Below are 21,716 nucleotides of genomic sequence, written 5' to 3' on the forward strand. Positions count from 1 at the left end.
ATATTGTACATTGTATTCTAATCTGTGAATTTAAAAGAGAAAAAAGGAAATCAAATCTCATTGACCTAGATGAACTGGTCTTTTTTTCTTTATAAAATTACTTCATTTAGAACAGTTGCTTCATTTTGCACAAGATTTGAAGTATCTTTTCAAGTTAAGACAATTTTAACATTACCGACAAGATTTACGGCAATTCTAATCCTTTTAAATAATGCAGGTAGGATGTATAATTAAGCATTTTTATCTGCTAACAAAATAAACACCAGAGCAGTGAATGTTCCCCTTAGAAAAAAAATCATCTCAAAAAACCAATTTGATGTAGGATAAATTCACGACTAGTATCATGGACGATAAGTTCATGACTGTAAGGTCCTTAATGAAAAGCAATCTGGGAAGCTAAGAAGATCTAATATATTTTCAAATGTGCACGCTAAAAGCTGGCAGGTCAAACTAAGTATCTGGTGACAAATAGGCTACCATTCTTTCACCTATGAACAGAGGGCAAAATAATTATTAATAATGCAAATCTACAGATTTATAGTTTACAATTGATTCTAGATTCTCCTAATCTCCATTCCATAGGGCAGACTTCACTTTCAAGTTTTTCATTTATTTTTAAACAGACTTTTCCTTTTTTTTTTTTTTTTTTTATTTTTAAAAAAAAAATTTTTTTTTTTCAACGTTTATTTATTTTTGGGACAGAGAGAGACAGAGCATGAACAGGGGAGGGGCAGAGAGAGAGGGAGACACAGAATCGGAAACAGGCTCCAGGCTCCGAGCCATCAGCCCAGAGCCCGACGCGGGGCTCGAACTCACGGACCGCGAGATCGTGACCTGGCTGAAGTCGGACGCTTAACCGACTGCGCCACCCAGGCGCCCCAGACTTTTCCTTTTTGACTAACACTGAAAAGCTTTCTTCAAAAGGCGGCTAGACGGTTTTCAGTATCCTTCCACTTAATGTTTACCAATCTTCTACAACTGTTACACACATAGGTTGTTTCTAATTTTTACACTACTATAAATAATGCCATGAATGTATTCTAGTAACACTTAAATTTGATTATAAAAATAATACATGCTCATTACAGAAAAGTTATGAAATATAAAATACTATAATAAAGACAATAAAAAATGCTCATAACTTAGGGAAAGCCACTGTTAGGATGTTGGAGGACTTTTCTCTCAGCCCTTTGGGGCATATTCACATTTATAACACTGGGATTTCAATTCGACAGCGTCTTTGACAACTCCACTTGAGTATCTTTCCACTGTGTCAAATGTACACGCTCCAAACTGAGTTATTTCTCTTCCATACCCCTACTTTTAGTCCTCCATTGGTATCCCTTACCAAGCCACAAAAACCCAACATTTGGAACTCGTCCTTGACAGTTCCATTTCTTACACACCACGTGCACAAAGACTCTTTGCCTCAAGGCTGGGTCTGGAATGCTGCTCGTCCCCATCCCTTCCATAACCACTACCCTCCTCTAAGCCTCCATCACCCTAGTCTGGGTTCCCAACCAAACGGTATCTCCATATCCGCCTTTATCTCTTTGAAACTAGCAGCAAGAGTGATATTTCAAAATGAAATCTGACATGTCACTCCTCTACTAAAATGTAATGGTTTACCTTGCTCTCAGGCTAAGCTCCCATCTGTCTGAGAACCTTTGTACAAACCAAATTAGCTGTATAAGTTTTGTCGCCTAAATTTTCACCTAACGTTATATTTTGTGTGTATTTTCTAATGTCATGAGATAAGTCTTTGAAAACATTAATTTAAGTCATTGGAAAGTATTCCCCTGTGAATCCAACATTTCCTTATTAATGGACATCTATGTTAGATATACGTTCCATGCATACATATTAAGCAGCTATTAAAAAGGCTTTTTAAAAGCTTTTTTCGGGGCGCCTGGGTGGCGCAGTCGGTTAGGCGTCCGACTTCAGCCAGGTCATGATCTCGCGGTCCGTGAGTTCGAGCCCCGCATCAGGCTCTGGGCTGATGGCTCAGAGCCTGGAGCCTGTTTCCGATTCTGTGTCTCCCTCTCTCTCTGCCCCTCCCCCGTTCATGCTCTGTCTCTCTCTGTCCCAAAAATGAATAAACGTTTAAAAAAAAAAAAAAAAAGCTTTTTTCATAGGCTGTTCCATGACTTAGGAAAATATTCACAGTGCAATACTGAGTTTAAAAAAAGCAAGAAAGGGGCGCCTGGGTGGCGCAGTTGGTTAAGCGTCCGACTTCAGCCAGGTCACGATCTCGCGGTCCGTGAGTTCGAGCCCCACGTCGGGCTCTGGGCTGATGGCTCAGAGCCTGGAGCCTGTTTCCGATTCTGTGTCTCCCTCTCTCTCTGCCCCTCCCCCGTTCATGCTTTGTCTCTCTCTGTCCCAAAAATAAATAAACGTTGAAAAAAAAAATAAATAAAAAATAAAAAAGCAAGAAAGAAATATGCATGTAGTCTTCAATCCTAATTTTGCAAATATGTTAATGCACATTAAATAAGACAACTAAAATATAAATGTTTTTTTTTTTTTTTAATTTTTTTTTTTCAACGTTTATTTATTTTTGGGACAGAGAGAGACAAAGCATGAATGGGGGAGGGGCAGAGAGAGAGGGAGACACAGAATCGGAAACAGGCTCCAGGCTCTGAGCCATCAGCCCAGAGCCCGACGCGGGGCTCGAACTCCCGGACCGTGAGATCGTGACCTGGCTGAAGTCGGACGCTTAACCGACTGCGCCACCCAGGTGCCCCTAAAATATAAATGTTAATGGCATCTGTGATAAATTGGATTGTGGGTGATTTTTATCGCCTTCTTTATACATTTCATTGTTTTCTACATTTCTTTTAATCATTCTGAATATATTTCTTTCATAAGAAAAAAATAAATATTCAAAAACATATTACAGTAGTCTAAAAAATTACACATAGAATGACCATATGATAACGGCAATTGCGTTTCTGTGTAGATGTCTCAAAAGAACTGAAAGCAGGGACTCTAACAGATATTCGCACGCTAACATTCACAGCAGCATTATTCACTACAGCCAAAGGTGAAAACAACTCAAATGTCCAAGGATGAATGGATAAACAAAATGTAATATTATTTAGCCTTAAAAAGCAGGACGCCTGGGTGGCTCAGTCGGTTAAGAGTCCGACTTCGGCTCTGGTCATGACCTCACCATCCGTGAGTTCGAGCCCCACGTGGGGCTCTGTGATGACAGCTCGGAGCCTGGAGCCTGCTTCAGAGTCTGTGTCTCCTTCTCTCTCTACCCCTCCCCCACTCACACTGTGTCTGTCTCTCAAAAATGAATACACGTTAAAAAATTAAGGGGCACCTGGTTGGCTCAGTCGGTTAAGTGTCCGCCTTCGGCTTAGGTCATGATCTCACGGTCTGTGAGTTCGAGCCCTGCGTCGGGCTCTGTGCTGACAGCTCAGAGCCTGGAGCCAGTTTCAGATTCTGTGTCTCCCTCTCTCTCTGCCCCTCCCCTGCTCACGCTCTGTCTCTCTGTCTCAAAAATAAATAGAAACATTAAAAAAAATTTTTTTTTAAAGAAATTTTCATCTCTGACACACGCTACCACTTGGATATACCTTAAAAACATTCTCCCATGTGAAATAAGTCAAACATAAAAAGACAAATACTGTATTACTTCACTTCTGTGCAGTACTAGAAGAGTCAAATCCAGAGAGGCAGAGTATAGAACAGTGGCTCTCTACCCACCCTAATTGGGGCTGGGGGGCAGGGTGCAGTGGGGAGCTGGAGTGTAATGGGGGCAGAGTTTCAGCTCGTAAAGATGAGAAAGGTCTGGAGACGGGGATGGTGGTGGTTGCATCGCAATGTGAGTGTACTTCATTCCGCTGAACTGCACACTTAAAAATGGTTTAAATGGTAAGTTTTAAGTTATTGTTGCCACAATTGTATTTTTTTTTTATAATTTTGAAGTGTTTTTTAACGTTTATTTATTTATTTTGAGAGCAAGAGACGGAGCACAAGTGAGGGAGGGGCAGAGAGAGAGAGAGAGAGAGAGAGAGAGAGAGAGAATCCCAAGCAGGTTCCACATTATTAATGCGGAGCCCAACACAGGGCTCAATCTCCTGAACTGTGAATTCATGACCTGAGCCGAAATTAAAAGTCAGATGCTTAACCAACTCAGCCACCTAGATGCCCCTACAATTTTTAAGAAGTATAAAAAAGGAACCTAAATAACATCTGTCTAAAGGAAAAAAAAAAAAAAAAAACAACAACATATTAGAGAGGTCATAATTAGAATTAGAAAGTTGAAGATTAAAAAAATCAATATATATGAAATCTCATTCAAAATCTATTACTACTTGCTATTTTCTACCTTTATTTTAAAATACCTTAATAATAAAATACCTTAACAATAGAACCCTACATGGGTGAGTTTATGAAGCTGTAATTATTAGATGTGTAACACTAAGGTATGGGTCTGCCTTTCCCTGAAGACAAAATTTACAGAGCAAAAAGAAAATACGGTAGCAGAATCTCTAGCTAAAAATGATCACTTAACGGTTCTAGTAGAATACGGAAAGGGACGGTCTTCTTAGCGTCTCAAACGAGGGAAGATTAGAACTGAACGTGGCCACTGCACGCCATTCCTGTCCCAGAGGACGCCATCAAAAGGATCAGAATGCTCCCCTTTGCCTCCAAAGACACATGAAGTCCCTGCAGGGCTGGGCCGTGGACTAGCCTCCCCATACAGCCGTCTGCTCCCACTGCAACTAAGGCCAGTTGGCGCGGCCTGCGCGGCTCGCTCAGCAAAGAACCTTAGGCGGAAGGCTGGAAGCCCGGCTCCACGGCACTGTTTTAGAGAATGAGACCACAGTGAAATCTGTTTGTTCCCATCCCACTGTCCTCAGCGCACAGAAGACTTAATGAATCGATCTCTGACATCCAAAGAATCTTGTGCTTTATTTTATTACCTTTTGTCAAGATTTTATTTTTTAGTAATCTGCACCCAACATGAAACTTGAACCTACAACCCCGAGATCAAGAGTCACGACGCTCCACCAACTGAGCCAGCCAGGCACCCCAAAGAATCTGTACTTTGCACAAGTTCGCCAGGATATTCTTAGGCACCCCGCACCCCCCCCCCCCAATAATAAAATGCAGTGGTTTTCCACCCTGATCCTTCCTGCAGCCTGGAAGAGTGCCTCGGATGGCGTTCCCCCACAAGCTTGAAAAGAGCAGTGCGCCCACGAATCCCAGGGCCGGTCAGGATATCGTGGGAGGTCAGGAACAAAAGAAAGCCTCCGCTGGCCTCGGTCCACGCTGTGTGGCAGCAGTGACTCTGGAAGGAGTGGGAGTGAGGGAAACTGAGAACACCTGTTCTTCTTACACTCCCCTGAGCCCTTCGGCTGCACTGAAACCCGCCAGATTCTTCTTCTAACAAAGATTGCACAAGCAATCCTGAGAGCTACCTGTGGCCTACAGAGCGAGGGGGTGCGCGGAGCTAGGGGGAAGCTGGAAGACCCGAACGCCTGCATCTGGAGCCGCTCCAGGAGTGTCTGACAGCTCTGGGCGGTCCTTTCCCTCCTCCAACCGATGGGGACCTAGTCTCACAAAGGGTGTTAAGACAGCTCGGAGGCAGGATGAATCATCTTGGCAAAGTGCCACTCAGTGGGTCTGGCTGAACTCGCATTACATCTTTTCTTTCTACTCATTCAGAGAGAAGACCAGAATGTTGCTGATCAACATTCAAAATACTGGAGATGTACTTCAGAACGAATTTCCAGTTTCCTCCTTATCCCTTCTTGCTGAGTCTAGCGAGGGATGACGAAATGCCTAATTCTTGAGAGGATTTAGAAACACTGTCAAGGAGCACAGCAGAATAACATGGGTATGACATACTCTCTGTGTAGAAACCGGTCTGTGGGTTTAACATCTAGAAAAATAAGGAAAAGCAGTGCAGAAAAGATGGACCACCCTACTGTCTCCAAGTCCTCTGCAGAATAAACAGTATAACAGAGACAGGTATGTCTAGGCCCAGCTCCAGTTCAAGCGGCGATCTGATTATTTGGGGCTCTGCATCGAGAGGGTGTCCCTGGAAGAGACTACGGTTTAGCTTATTCCACCGGGAGAACTGAGAGACTCTTTCTAGAAGTAAACAATGCTTTGAATCAGCACCGTGCTCCAGAAACGTAAGTCAAACATACAGCAGAAGAGGCAGAAGCAGAAAAAGGAGGAGGAGGTTATCTCTAAATTTATTAAATAAATAAGAGGAAAAGCCTATCTACCTGGAGTTGGGAATCACAACTCAGCAAAAGGAGACGGTGTGAAACACTAAAACTTAACTCGCACACCTTAACCTCTTCTGAGCTTTGCTCTTCAGGGAGGGTGACGGCAGGAAGAGTCAGGTGCTCCAAGTCTCTGGCTCGGAGAAAGAAAACAAACCACATCGACGGTCTCTGGGTTCTGGATTCTGTTCCCCCTGGTTTGAGTTCTGCCAGATTTGTCATTATGGGGACACAGGGGCCCACTTAAAGGCCAACGGAACAACTTAATGGAGAAAAAGAGGTCACCTAGGATGAAGGTTTAAGGGTCTTTAAAGCTCTTTTTGGGAGTGGTGGTTTGTTTTTAAGGTGTGCTCAACTGTCTAGAATAACAAAAACAAAACCAAACCAAACACAGAAGAAGAAACAGTCCCAGCAGCCCACACACGAAACACTGGCATTATCTCCAACGCCATCTCCTAGAACAATCACACCTTTTGTCGTTGCTGGTGGAGGTACAGCTGCCGAAGGAGCCAAGACTTACTGGAGAAAGCTAAGACGTGGAAGGACGAAGGAAAATGCTTCCTTTGTTAACCAAAAGCCATTTCCATTGAAAAGTTTCAACATACTACGGAACAGTGAATGCACTTTTGTGAGCAAAGGCAAAGCGTACAATGAAGAAAAGCTGTCCGTCAGTTAAATAAACAGTCATCTGAAGACATCCCAAACCTGCCCCCTTTTTCTTGAAAAAGGAGGGGACAGGAGAGAGGGAATGCGACGTATTGCCAGATGTGGCTGAAGATGCATCTCAAAGGTATAGCAATTGTGCTACATAGGGCTTCCAGAGGGATACAAATTCACTTAATTACAAGAATAAGAAATCGCAAGGTTAATATGTTTTTTTAAAAGGCCACAAAGCTATTAGAAATTCTTCTAGCATGCACTAAAAACAAAGTGCTTGGGAAAGCATTTTATTAAATTTCACAAATATTCCAGTGAGTTTATTTTCCTTCATGAAGCAATGCCTCCAGACAGGTAAGGACAAGCTAGAGTTTCTGTTACCCAACAGCAGGCTCTGGTGATAAACCTGATTACAATACCCTGTCAGAGGTGAACTTCCTGCTTAGCTATTTAAAAAAAAAAAAAAAAAAAGAGTACAGTGCCTCACCCTTACTTATTATGGTTGTTTTGAAGCAAAGATTCAGCCGAGAAAAAGCTAATGCTACATGCACCTGTTAATCCAAACTTAAAAAAAGACTTTCCATTACAGAGAAACACTAATAAGAAATAAAAGTAATGTCAGAAGTAATGACAAACACAGGAACATATCGTTGAAGGACGAAGGCTAAAATGATTTCCACGGGTAATATGATTCACAAAACGGTTCACTTTGCATTTTCAGTCTGCTAAGTGGTTGTAAATCTACCATGTAATAACGTAAAAGACTTTTTTTCTGTTCAAAGTCTAGTCTGGAAGTTTGTGGTGAACACATTACTTTATGTGAAACAGGGTCTTGGTCTGGGGGATGAGACTATTTTAGAAGTATGTCGTCAACTTGCACAAAGACAGGCCTTATGAACAAATACAAATTTATGAACTGATAACCAATGAGGACTCGCCAAGTAAATGGAAAATAGCAATCTGTTACGGGCCCAGGATGAGAGCAGGGGAAAACCTGTTGGAGTCCTCCTTCTTAAGATGTGTCTGTTCTCCAAATATTCTCCTGATTGTTGCAAAGCAGCTAATGTTCAAATTTCACATATGTGTACTAAAGAAGGTTAAAAAGCCAGTATTCTGAAAAGTAGAGGATCCCAAAATTATTTCAGTTTGATTCTGGAAGGGTTATGTGATTATTTCTACAGCAGACTGACCTTACACCCAACGTGTAAAACCTGGGTACCATTTCTCTTCTCCCGGGAACTAGCGATGAGGGGAGACCTGGGCCAAGCATGCTGGGTACCAGGGGTACTGGCCAAGGATCAAACTAAATCACAGATAATCCACGTAAGTCACTAGTTTCACACGGCAAATATGAAGGATGACTTTCCAAAAAGAAGGGTCCTCAGTGTAGCCTCACACATGTCTTTTCTGACCAAAGTAATTCATTATTGGTTTCAGTATATTGGTGAATAGTACGAATTAACTGGTAAGATTATTTATCTCACGCACTGGTTTTCATGAGTGATACTGACACACCCATAACTGGCATTTTCGATGTCCTTGTTTATACATCAGAGTTATGTCCGTCATACACTTATTGCTAAAACATTAGTAGAATGCTTTCTTATTTTTTTTTCACCAAATGCCACTATTTAATGGCCTCCTCATATTTTATGTAATAAATGCATCTGAAAGTTTCCTACTTGGGTGGAAAAAACTCCCAACAGATCAATTTGAAATCCCCTGAAATAAAGTATTTAAACGTATTCTGGTTTTAGCTATTTCAAATCATTTAATCAATAAACAAAGACTGAATCCTTACCATGTATACAGATTTATATTAGGTCTTATGGATAAAAAATAATAGAAGCATTAAATATGGCTCAAAGAATAGTCGGGGATGCAGGACACATACAAACAAACCCATGTATCCCACATTGCCTTTTATTCCTGTTTGAGAAATTCTATTTGGACAACCCTCTAGCTGCCTTTAAAATCTGAAAAATACAAAAGAATACATGTAACACATTTGTAATCTTGAAGCCTGATAATAAAAAGAACACCCATGAATCCACTACCTGACTTAAGAACTAGAAAATCACCAACACCGTTGTATCTACCAGTGTATTCCTTCCCTCCCCTTCCACTGCCTCCTCTCCCTCTAGAGGCATAACTAGTATCCTGAAGTTGCTCATCACAAACTTGCTTTTTTTTTTTTTTTAATTTTTTTAAGCTTTATTTATTTTTGAGAGAGAGAGAGAGAGAGAGACAGAGCGAGTGGGGGAGGGGCAGAGAGAGAGGGAGACACAGAATCCGAAGCAGGCTCCAGGCTCGGAGCTGTCAGCACAGAGACCGACGCGGGGCTCGAACCCACAAACCGCGAGATCATGACCTGAGCCGAAGTCAGACGCCTAACTGACTGAGCCACCCAGGCGCCCCTCAAACTTACTTTTTAAAAAAATAATATCATACACATAAACATACTTAAATAAATACATTTATTTTACCTTCTTTTTAACTTAGTGCAAATGGCATCGCACTATGTGTAGTTTTCTGAATCTTGCCTTTGATACTCAATAGAATGTTTTTTACATTCATTCATGTTGCTTGTGGCTGTAGCTGTTTAATATACCAGTGTGTGACTGTCACTTTTTATCCATTTTCCTGTTGACATTTAGATTGTTTCTAGTTTTGTTTGCTTTGTTTTTTTCATTACCTAGCTGCCTTCTTTAGCCTTTTATCACCAAATACAAAACCCCATCAATAAAGAACTAGCCAAGTACAGGGTGCTTGGGTGGCTCAGTTGGTTAAGCGTTTCTTGATTTTGGCTCAGGTCGTGATCACGCTGTGGGATTGAGCCCCACATCAGGTTCTGTGCTGACAGCACGGAGCCCGCTTGGGATTCTCTCTCTCAACCTCGCTCTCTGCCACTCCCCCTTTCATGCTTGCTCTCTCTTGCTCAAAAATAAACAAATAAATCAACATTAAAAAAAATTTTTTTTAAATAAAGAACTAGTGGGGTGCCTGGGTGGCTCAGTCAGTGAAACATCAGACTTCGGCTCAGGTCATGATCTCACTGCTTATGAGTTCGAGCCCCGCGTCGGGCTCTGTGCTGACAGCTTGGAGCCTGCAGCTTGCTTCACATTCTGTCTCTGTCTCTCTACCCTTCCCCTGCTCACACTCTGTCTCTCTTTAATATAAATAAACATTAAAAAAATTAAAAACAAATAAATAAACCGTGACATATTGTCTGGTTCAGTTCTTAGAAAAATGAAGAGTTAACTAAATTGTAGTTATGTAAAAGAATATCTCTCTTCTTAGAAAATATACACTAAAATATTTAGGGGTAATGGGCCATGATAGATATAACTTACCCTCAATGATTCAGATATAAAATTGCATAGGTAGGCAGCTAGGCAGACAGTGAGAACAGCACAAATGATAAAACAAGTGGGATAAAATGTTAACAGCAGTTGAGGATACATGGGTGTTCTTTGTACTATTTTTGTTTTTGCAACTTTTCTGTAAATCTAAAATTCTTCCAAAATAAAAAGTTTTCCAAAAAAAATGTTCTCAATATGAGCCAAAAAGGCAAAGTACAATGGTTATTGCTACCAAGACATAATCTCATATTATTTTTATGTTTACACTTTCCACCAAAATCTCTAAGAAATTACTCCCCTATCTTACCCCGTCCCCTCACTCAAGAGTAACTTAAAAACAGTCAACAAAAGAGATTATTTCTAGGGCAAGTATTTTGTGTAAACAAAAGCCTATAACCATGACCTTCCAATAACACAGTCCAGCTGGGTGATAATTTTTAAACAAAGATCATACTAGTCATAACATTCATGAATAGAAATTATAATTTTATTTAAAAATCCAAGAATGAATGAGCAGTGAGATACTTTAGGCATTCAAGTAAGAATTTTTTTAGGTAATGCTCATCTAAAACACATTTGACTACTGAGTCTACTTGTAAATGTCTACAGATTAGTATCTGGCATACTTCCATTTCCCCTCACCAAAGATTAAATACAATGGGAATTGACTTTCCACCATAAACACGGAAGTAGAAAAATCCATGAAATAACAGTTTCAGACAATGGACACAGGAAGCATAGGACTATAATCCCTGAAAGAAGAGAAATGAAAGGCCCAGTTCACTGCCTGGAGATGGTCTCCAAGCTGCGGTGCAGGGAGTGGGGAGTAAGACAGAGCCCTGTGGTCTTGCTGAGTTGAGGAGACACAGACTGGTGCTCCCGAAAGCTGAGGTGGCTATAATTTGCAGGCAGAGTACCAGCGAGGATAAAACCACACACAGAGAGAACTCTGGAGATCTGCAAAGAGGTCCTCTCAAGTCTTTGGCTGAGTGCTGATTCATGCACGCGTGAGGAAAAACCCAAGGCCAGTGGGGCGGGGATGGTGGGGTGTGGGGGGAGAAATCACTGGATTTTTTCCAATGAATCCAAATAATTCCCAGAGCTCGTACAAGGCACCAGCTACAGTAGGAAGACTTCGTAATACTGGGAGTATTGGATAGAACTTTCTGAGGGAGTATACCATAGTAGCAGGGTTAGGTTAGTCCCAGAATAAAGGCCTTAGACCAGCAATGAAAGAGCTTAAAAACAAGCTTCTAAAGGATCAAACTGATCTCTAAATTACCTAATTATACACCAAAACAAAGATCCAGTATTCAACAACATAAAATTCACAATGTCTGCATCCAGTCAAAAGTTACCAGGCATGAAAAGAAGGAAAATATGACACATAATCAAGAGACAAACCAATCAATAGAAACAGACCCAGCCATAACAGAGACAATAGAATAAGTAGACAAGAACCTTAAAATAGCTATTATAAATACTGGCAATATACTCAAGGACGTAAAAGAAAACAAGCATAACGAGGGAAATGGAAAAAATAAAACTAAAGTGAAATTTCTAGAAATGAAAATAAGAAGGTTCTGAAATCAGAGCCACACTCATTGGGTTTAACAGCAGATAAGACATTCAAGAAGTAAAGATCAGGGAATTTGAAGACATGACCATATCCAAAACAAACACACTGGGAAAGAAGACATAAAAACCAAACAAACAAATAGCCCAAGAGCCAGAAGCCTTAGTGAGCTGTGGACAATATTAAGTGGTCTAACATGGAGTTGGCATCTAAGAAAAAAATCAAGGGGAGGGCAGACAAAAATATGTAAAGAAATAATGAAGGAAAAAATTCCAAATTTGATGCAAACTATACACCCACAGATCTAAGGTCAATGAACCTCAAGCATAAGAAACATAAAGAAAACCACACCAAGCCACATCGTAATCCAACTGATGAAAAAAAGTGATAAAAAGAAAATCTTAAAAAGCAGCTAGAGGAAAAAAAGACACATTACATAAAGAATAGAAAAGACAAGAATCAGAAATCAGGCAGGCCTATATATGACAAACCCACAGCTAACAGCATACTCAATGATGAAAAGCTAAAACCTTTTCCTCTAAGATCAGGAACAAGACAAGGATGGCCGCTCTCACCACTTTTATTTCACATTATATTAGAAGTCCTGGCTAAAACAATTAGGCAGGAAAAAGAAAGAAATTGCATCAGATCAGAAAGGAAGAAGTAAAGCCATCTCCATTTGCAGATGACATGGTACTATATATAGAAACCCTAAAGCTTCCACCAAAAAACTATTAGAACGAGTAAAGAAATTCAGGAAATTGCAGGATACAAAATCACTATATGAAAAACAGTTGTGCCTCTATACACTAACAGAAAACTATCAGAAAGAGAAACGAGTTCTGTACACTGAAAACTATAAGACACTGATGAAAGAAATTGAAGACACAAGTCAATGGAAAGATATTCTGTGCAAGTGGGGTAGAAGGATTACTACCGTCAAAATGTCCATATTACCCAAAGCAATCTACAGATTTAATGCAATTTGTATCAAAATTCCAATGTCATTTTTCACTGAAATAGAAAAAAACAATCCTAAAATTTGTATGGAACCACACAAGATCCCAAATAGGCAAAAACAATCTTTAGAAATAAGAACAAAGCTGAAGGCATCACGGGTTCTGATTTCAAACTATGTAACAAAACTATAGCAATCAAAACAGTACGGTATTGGCATAAAGACAGACACACAGATCAAAGGAACAGAATAGAGGGCCCAGAAATAAACCCGTGCATATACGGTCAATTAATTTACAACAAAGGAGCCAAGAATATCAATGGGGAAAGGACAGTGTCTTCAATAAATGGTGCTGGGAAAATTGGAAAGCCACATGCAAAAGAAGGAAACTGGACCACTACTTAACATCATACACAAAACTCAACTCAAAATGGATGAAAGACTTAAATTTAAGACCTGAAATCATGAAACTCCTAGAAGAAAACATAAGGGGTAAGCTCTTTGACTTCAATCTTGGCAATGACTTTTTGGGGTTGACAACCCCCCTCCAAAAAAAAAAAAGGTGCAAAAATAAACAAGTAGGACCACATTAAACTAAGAAGCTTCTACACAACAAAGGGAACCACCAACAAAGTGAAAAGGCAAGCTATGGAATGGGGAAAAAATATTTGCAAATCCTGTATCTGATGAGGGGTTAATATCCAAAAAAAAATATAAAGAACTCACATACCTTCATAGCATAAACAAAAAAATCTGATTAAAAAAGGAGCAGAGGAACTGAACAGACATTTTTCCAAAGAAGATTATACCAGTGAACACCAGGTACATGAACAGGTGCTCAACATCACTAATCATCAGGGAAATACAAACTAAAACCACAAGGAGATGTCACCTCACACCTGTTAGAGTGGTTACTATCAAAAAGACAAGGTAACAAATGTTGGCGGGATTGTGGAAGAAAAGGGAACACTTGTGCACTGTCGGTGGGAACGTAATTTGGTGCAGCCACTAAGAAAACTAGTATGGAGTTTTCTCGAAAAACTAAAACTATAACTACCATACGATCCGTCGATTCCATTTCTGGGTATACACGCACAGGAAATGAAAACACGGGGGCGCCTGGGGGGTCTCAGCTGGTTAAGCAACCAACTCTTGGTTTTGGCTCAGGTCACGGTTCATGGGATCGAGCCCTGCATCAGGCTCTGTGCTGACAGTGCAGAGCCTGCTTGGGATCCTCTCTCTCCCTCTCTCTCTCTCTGCCCCTCCAGCGCTCGCTCTCTCAAAATAAATAAATAAACTTAAAATAAAAAAAGTACGCTGGACACCAGAGAATGGGAGCAGGGAAGTACAACACATGTAGCAGTGCACTAGTCCTTGAGGTGGACTGTGAGAAGCTGAAGATGAATGTTAGGAGTTCTAGAACAATCTCACACATACAAAGCCCACAGAGCTACAGTTAATACACTGATGGTGGAGAATAGAATCATAAAAAAAAAGTCAATTCAAAGAAGGCAGGAGAACGAGGAAAAAAATAAAAACTAGCTGGGACAAATAACAGCAAGGTGGTAGATTTAAACCCAATCATATTTATAATTACATTAAATGTCAACGGTCTAAACATAGAATTATTTTAAAAACATGTAATTATAAGGCAGAGAATATGAGACTACATAAAAAAAAATCAAGACCACCACATACTGTCTACCGGGAAGCCACTTTAATTTTTTTTTTTTTTTAAAGCACCAGCAGGCGTGAGCGTGCATGGGGGAGAGAGAGAGAGAGAGAGAGAGAGAGAGAGAGAGAGAGAGAGACAGAGAGCGCACAAGCAGGGGAGGGGCAGCGGAAGAAGGAGGGAGAGACTCCTAACCAGGCTCCGAGCTCAGCACAGAGCCAGATGTAGGGCTCAATCCCACAACTGTGTGATCATGACCTGAGCCTGGATAAAGAGCTGGATGCCCAACCAAGTCACCCATCCAGGCACTCCCCAGGAAGCCACTTTATTTATTTATTTATTTGTTTGTTTGTTTTTAATATTTATTTCTGAGAGAGAGAGAGAGAGAGAGAGAGAGACAGACAGAGCGTGAGCAGGGCAGGGGTAGAGAGACAGGGAGAGACAGAATCCAAAGCAGGCTCCAGGCTCCAAGCTGTCAGCGCAGAGACTGACACAGGGCTCAAACCCACAAACCACGCAAGATCATGACCTGAGCCGAAGTCGGGTGCTTAACTGGCTAAGCCACCCAGGTGCCCCAGAAGCCACTTTAAAAATAAAGATGTAGAGAGGTTAAAAAATTTGTTTAAGATATATTAGGCAAATAATTTTTTTAAAAAATTGAACTGGCTACATTAACACTGAACAAGGTAGATATGAAAGCAATTATTATCAGGGGTGGGAGCGGTGGGAGAAAGGACGTTACATAGTGAAAAGAGTCAATTCATCAAGGCAAAATATCCTAGTTGTTATGCACCTAGTACTTGAGCTCCAAAATACTTGAAGCAAAAACTGATAGAACATGAAAGAAAAGGTGGTCATCATGGTTTTAGATTTAAATACGCCTCTCATGGTAACTGACAGGATGAGCAAAAATTAGTCTCAGAGTAAAAGTAAAACATGCAAGTAAACATTAACTCATTTTGCTTCTTTTAAAAAAATGTTTTTAATGTTTATTTTTTGAGAGAGAGACAGAAGCGAGTGGGGGACGGGGAAGAGAGAGAGGGAGACACAGAATCTGAAGCAGGCTCCGGGCTCTGAGCTGTCAGCACAGAGTCGGACACGGGGCTCAAACCCACGAACCGTGAGATCATGACCTGAGCCTTAAGTTAGACCCTTAACCGAGTGAGCCACCCAGGAGCCCCTCATTTTGCTTCTTAATTTACAAAATATTTATTAAGTCTCAAATGATAAAAACTTAGGAGGCGCAGAGAACAGTCTAGATTTGATACAATAGTGAGAACATAATATTTCAGGCTGAAAACCCGAATCACCAGCAGATATAAACGTGGCTCTAACAGTTGCAGGCAATCCTTCCTTAGCGAAAGGCTTAAGCCAATCTTCTGGGAAACGTAAGCCACGCTGGCTACGACAACAGCAGTTTCTTGATTGTGTGCCTTATGTCACTCTTGCAGTCATTTACACATTTGGCAATAAGGGGATCTATTACTATTCGAAAGGACAAGGTATATATTTTTCAAAATAATTATTTTTTATGGAGTGAAGTTTGAGTGTCTCTGTGAGTATAAACTGAAACCAAATTTCTAAATTCAAAAGGAAATTACTGGTTAGCCACCACTCCCAAGCATATAAACTCAGCCCAGGAAGCAATATCCTCCGCAAGAAGCTGCATTTATGGTAACCAAAATTAGAAAACACTATACTGAAAAGCAAGAATCATATCCATGAACCTCCTGGCACCTCCTTTCAGAAAACGTAGAAATGTGCATATTCAAAGTGGGTTTTGTTTTATTTATTTTTAACAGAGTTTTAAGATGAAAATTTTAATTTCCAAAAATGATACATTTTTTCCCTCCCAGTAGCGTGAGGATAACTCTTCATCTTCTCCTCAGAGGAAAAGCTTTTCCATCCTGAGACCTAGAAGGTGTGTCCATTTCAACGTCTGTGATTCACCTGCACTTTGAATAGATGTCAAATAATCCTCACGAAAACCCTAATGAAGTAGGTATTTACTTATTCCCAAATCACATCTTTTCTTAGGCCTGTTTCCTTATTGAAAAACTAAGAAAAGTGGACTAAGTGATCTATAAATTTTCCTCCAGTTTTAATATTTCATGATCCATATAAAAGATCCCAGTGTCTATTTCTAAGAAGCTTATGATGTGGTTAGGGAGTTAAATACAAGTAAATAATTTTAGGCACTAGCAAAAAGTACAAATAACCTCAACCAAGCAAAATTATCGACATAACTTGAGTGGTGAATGGTTCTGAGAAATCAGGTTAAAGCCCAGTCATGGGCTTTAGGATGTAAGACACAGAACATACTGAAGATTAAGGAAGATGAGACAGAAAGGGAGAGGAGACGGAAAGAGGGGAGAAGCGGGGGGTAGGTGGAAAGAAGGGAGGGAAAGAGAAAGAGAATTTTTTATTACCCAAGACTACACCGGGGTGATTAATGCAAAAATTCTGAGTTCTATTGGTCCCTCTAGAAAAACCACACAAATACAAAGACACAGACTGAGAATTACCAAGCTAAATGTCTTTTCCTTTCAGTGGAACACTTGAACAAGGCTCAGAAAACTACCATGAACAATTTTTTCACAGTTAAATTTGAAATTACTATTTAATGAATTATACAGATTTTCAAATCAATTATTTTTTTGAGGTTTATTTATTTACTTTTGAGTGAGAGACAGAGAGAACAAGCAGGGGAGGGGCACAGAGACACAGAATCCCAAGCAGGCTCTGACAGCTCAGAGCCTGACACGGGGCTCAAACCCACGAACTGTGAGATCATGACCTGAGGTTCGTGGGTTCGAGTCCCACGCTGGGCTCTGTGCTGACAGCTCGGATTCTGTCTCCTTCCCTCTCTGCCCATCCCCTGCTTGTGTTCTCTCTCTCTCTCAAAAATAAATAAACGTTAACAACAACAACAAAAAAAGATGAAAAACCCATCAACCTTGAGTGCAGGCTAGTTCTGAAACTAAAAACTTGAGACAAACAGGGCTCCTAAGGTGGTAGGAACATCTTCTACTTTGTAAATATCTCCCTGACTTTACTCAAGTTCAGTTACTCCACCACACCTCTGGCAAATTAGCTGGGGTCTGGAGTGCGGACTGGAAAAACAGGATGTGTCCTCTTGTCCCCAGTCCTCTAAATAAATTACCACAACCCTCCAGTCACGGAATGAATAAGTCACAGGAAGAAAACGTACAGCATAGGGACTACAGCCGGTGATATTTTAATAGTGCGGTAACAGGGCGCCCGGATGGCTCAGTCGGTTGGGCCTCTGACTTCGGCTCAGGTCATGGCCTCACGGTCCGTGAGTTCGAGCCCCGCGTCGGGCTCTGTGCTGATAGCTCAGAGCCTGGAGTCTACTTCTGATTCTGTGTCTCCCTCTCTCTCTGACCCTCCCCCGCTCAAGCTCTGTCTCTGTCTCTCTCAAAAATAAACGTTAAAAAAAATGTAATAGTGCTGTATGGTGACAGACGGCGGCTACGCTTGCGGTGAGCACCGCGAAATGGACAGACGTGCCGAACCACCACGCTGTATACCTGATGCTAATGTCACACTGTATGTCAACTGTACTCAAATTTAAAATTGTTTTAAATTAAAAATAAAAATACGTGATCACAACCCTGCCCAATCGGAGAAACAGACTAACCTGCCTTTTCATAAAGATCCATCTCTCAGGAAGGCCAGAGCTGGCCGGCCAGCCTGTGCTTCGTGCCAGGACACGTGACCCACACGGGCACTTCCAGCCCAGATCATCCTCCCGTCAGACCCCCTATCCCCTGCCTTCCGGTTTCGGGTGCCATCTCCACCACAGGGCCACCTCTCGGTTTTGGTAACCAGTCCGGAGCTTCTTCGCTGCCTCGATGACCTACTTCTACTTCCTGTCCCCGCGTCTCATCCAATGCTCCCTGCGTGGCGGGGTCCCACATTTGTCTCGCTCCAAACTAAGGCTACCTTGGCCATGCTGGACTGTGGTCAGAGTGAGAGTGCCAGGCAAGTTGCCTAATAGCTCTGTGCCTCAGTTTCCTCATCTGTAAAATCAGGGTGGTAATAATATGTACTTCACAGGATTGGCCTGAATAATCAAGGAGTTCATAAAATATGTAAAACGGGGCCTGGTACATAATAAGTGCTACCACTATTATTATTTCTTCTTTGTCTCTTCCAGGTTCAGTGCTGGCTGCAACCATACCCTCCTTCCTTGTGCTGCCCGTGGACGCACACCACCGCAAGCCCAAGTGCACGAGGGACTCGTCTCCTCTCTCCTGGAGATGGAATAAACGGTGACGACACAGAGGCAGCACGGGGAACCCGCCTGCAAACTTGCTTCCTCTCTTTAAATTGACAGGACCTGCTCCTGCACAACTGGTTCTAAAGTGGAGCCATTTCTGATTTAAAACTCTAATGTTCCCTGCAGATCACTCGTAGTGACCGATATTCTAAATTCAATGCAGATGTAAAATGTTATGGTCTTGTGCAAGCTTGTTTATCTGCATTTCCAATCATCCATTCACTTCTGGCTCAATGCTTCAAAATCAGTACTTGACATAATTGTGTTTTCATAGCACCTACTTCAGTGTTTCAAAGAACCAGCGTGAAAAGGAGGGCAGAGCGGCAGCAAACAGAGCCCAAGATGACACAGTGAGGAAGAGGCTGCAAGTTCGGTAGCTCCAAGCCGGAGACTGCCGACTGTATGGCCTTGGCATTCGTTCTGTCTCCCCGAGCTGTTTGCTGAGATGTAAAATTGGGATGACAGTGAACCAGACTTATGCAGGGGTTTAGTAAGGATCACAAATGTCTCTTGAATGAAACCACAGACAATGTAAGGTGGTGAAGGTTGGGAAGGCTATAACAATAATTCCTTAAGTGGGTAAACAGAGGATGATAGTTATAGTTAGGATCCTGCAAACCTTCTGATGAAGAACAAAGAGAAGATAATCTGAGCACTATAAACAGTGATAAAGACTCCTAATTAAAGGGACAGAAGCCCTTCCACCGGAGACATCTGAAGACGGATCTAGAAAAAGACTAATAAGCAAAGGACTGAAAATTGCACCTCTTGAAACAAGATAATAACTTTCTTCTCTTTTTCTCAAAAGCAACATAGTATGCAAATAACAAAAAACATTTTTTTAACTTGAGATTACCTAAAGGTCTCTACATAACACTTCTAAAGTTCGGTCTTAACAATATACCTGTTGGCAGTATGCACACCTCACACTATAGCTGTCTTTTCAGGATACCCTAAAGGATTAGAAGAAACCACGTGAGGAAAATAAATTATGACAAACAGGCAGAACAAAAACTAGATGCCACTTTTTAAAAAACTCCCGACACCAAAGAGTAAGTCAGGAAAGGAATACAAATCACCATACTGTTTTTGTGTCTTATTAGTGACCACCAAGTAAAAAAAGAAAGTAACTTGCCTCTATAGCAAAGATTCCTTTGTCACGCCCATATAATTTCATCTCTTCTGGAAAATGCTGAAAAGCATTTATGTAAGGAATATGTCCCTCTTCAACAAATCTGTATTTTGGAAAAGAAAGCTTCAGTAAGGAGTATGTACTGATTTCGCAAAGTAGACAAAAGAGCCGAAAACATCATATTTCAAAGACAAGGTAAGACTCAGTTGAGAACGTCGTTTCTGCCACAAGATGATCAATCTGAAAATGTCAACGATTCTCTGTGCCCACGTGTGGAGAAAGCATTTGGCCAATTATCTAATGATATCTTAAGCTTCTAAATAGATTAAGTCTTTTTAAGAAGTATGTGTCCTACTTGTCAACTCACCACCAGGCTTGCAGACACGGCATCCTTCTACCCCTCGCTCCCCTCACAGGATTAGCATATGCTCTTTTACGGTTTTTTTTTTTTAATGTTTGTTTATTTTTGAGAGACAGAGGGAGACAGCATGAACGGGAGAAGGCAGAGAGAGAGGGAGGGAGACCCAGAATCGGAAGCAGGCTCCAGGCTCTGAACTGTCAGCACAGCGCGCGACACAGGGCTCGAACTCATGAGCTGTGAGATCATGACCTGAGCTGAAGTCGGACATTCAACCGAATGAGCCACCTGGGCGCCCCAGCATCTGCTCTTTTAAATCACTTCCTCAGGGAGACCTTCCTGGACCCATTTTCCTCATTAGAACAGCTCCCTTGTCTACCCTCCTGTCACCAGGACCTGCCACTGGAAATAATTAAGGGAAGGGACCTTGCCCATTTGCTTATCACTCCACCCCAATGTCCAGTACCCGGTAGCTGATCAAATATCTTGAGTAAATTATTGAGTTGAAGAAAATCGGCACATATATATGTATATAAATACACACACATATTTATTTACAATTCATTCATTAATTCAACAGAAATTTATCGAGAACTAAAACCCAGCACTATTCGAGGCTGTGGGCACATAGCAATGAACAAAACAGGAAAATAAATACACTTGTTCCCGAGGAGTTTTATGTCCCGTGAAAAGAGAGGACAAACAAAACAAACAAATGGGATCTATAGTCTGTCAAGTAGGAAAAGGTGGTAAGGAGAAAACCAAAGCAGGGATGAGCGCAGAGTGAGGCCTGGGGTCTTGCAACCTGAGCCATATATACGTATGCAACTGTTAGACTTTTAAAATAGGAAAATGGTTAAGGAAAATAAGATAAAGACAGGAATAAATTAGTATACAAATGTTTTGGGTCAAAGTCTCTGCTGTTGCTAGAGCTAACCTGACATCTAGTTTTTAGCCTTTTATGTGTTAAAGAATATTGATTCAACTTTAGTTTCAGATTAAAAATGTGATTTAACTTTTTAGTCTACTGAAAGTTGAGAATTAAGTAGTATGTAAAAACGGTGCTTTGTGGGGGTGCCTGGGTGGCTCAGTCGGTTGAGCGTCTGACTTTGGCTCAGGTCATGATCCCACGGTTCATGGGTTCGAGCCCCACGTCGGGCTCTGTGCTGACAGCTCGGAGCCTGCTTTGGATTCAATGTCTCCCCCTCTCTCTGCCCCTCCCCCACTCGTGTTCTCTTTCTTTCTCTCTCTCTCTCTCAAAAATAAATAAACATTTTAAAAAATGGTGTTTTGTGGAGTTTAATGATAAAGCAGGCTTCTTTGGCGCAGCCCTATAGGGAAAACCACCCTCACCTAGTGTTCCTTCATTTCTTTCATTTACAAAAAGTGTTTGTGCATAGTGATCAGTATTCAATTATTTTGGAACTACATTCTTGGTTTTTTATAT

The 21,716-nt window shown here is 41.2% G+C and overlaps 1 protein-coding gene and 1 non-coding gene across 9 annotated transcripts in view; one reads left to right on the forward strand and one right to left on the reverse strand.

The window, feature by feature from the left end:
* The window catches only part of TAF1B (TATA-box binding protein associated factor, RNA polymerase I subunit B), a 69,036-nt gene that overhangs the window by 18,639 nt on the left and 28,681 nt on the right, over positions 1–21,716 (reverse strand). For 7 of the 8 annotated variants that reach the window (XM_045447760.1, XM_045447762.1, XM_045447764.1 and 4 more), the window contains one exon: positions 19,915–20,014. In XM_045447760.1, coding sequence (XP_045303716.1) covers positions 19,915–20,014 — 100 coding nt within the window. Of the gene's footprint in view, positions 1–5,435; positions 5,521–19,914; positions 20,015–21,716 lie in introns of those variants that run through there. The other variant, XM_045447765.1, reaches the window with a different exon arrangement.
* TRNAQ-UUG lies at positions 21,346–21,430 on the forward strand. Its single transcript has one exon. It is a non-coding gene; the product is annotated as a tRNA-Gln (tRNA).

Source organism: Leopardus geoffroyi, chromosome A3 (assembly GCF_018350155.1).
Source record: "Leopardus geoffroyi isolate Oge1 chromosome A3, O.geoffroyi_Oge1_pat1.0, whole genome shotgun sequence".
Lineage (NCBI taxonomy): Eukaryota > Metazoa > Chordata > Mammalia > Carnivora > Felidae > Leopardus > Leopardus geoffroyi.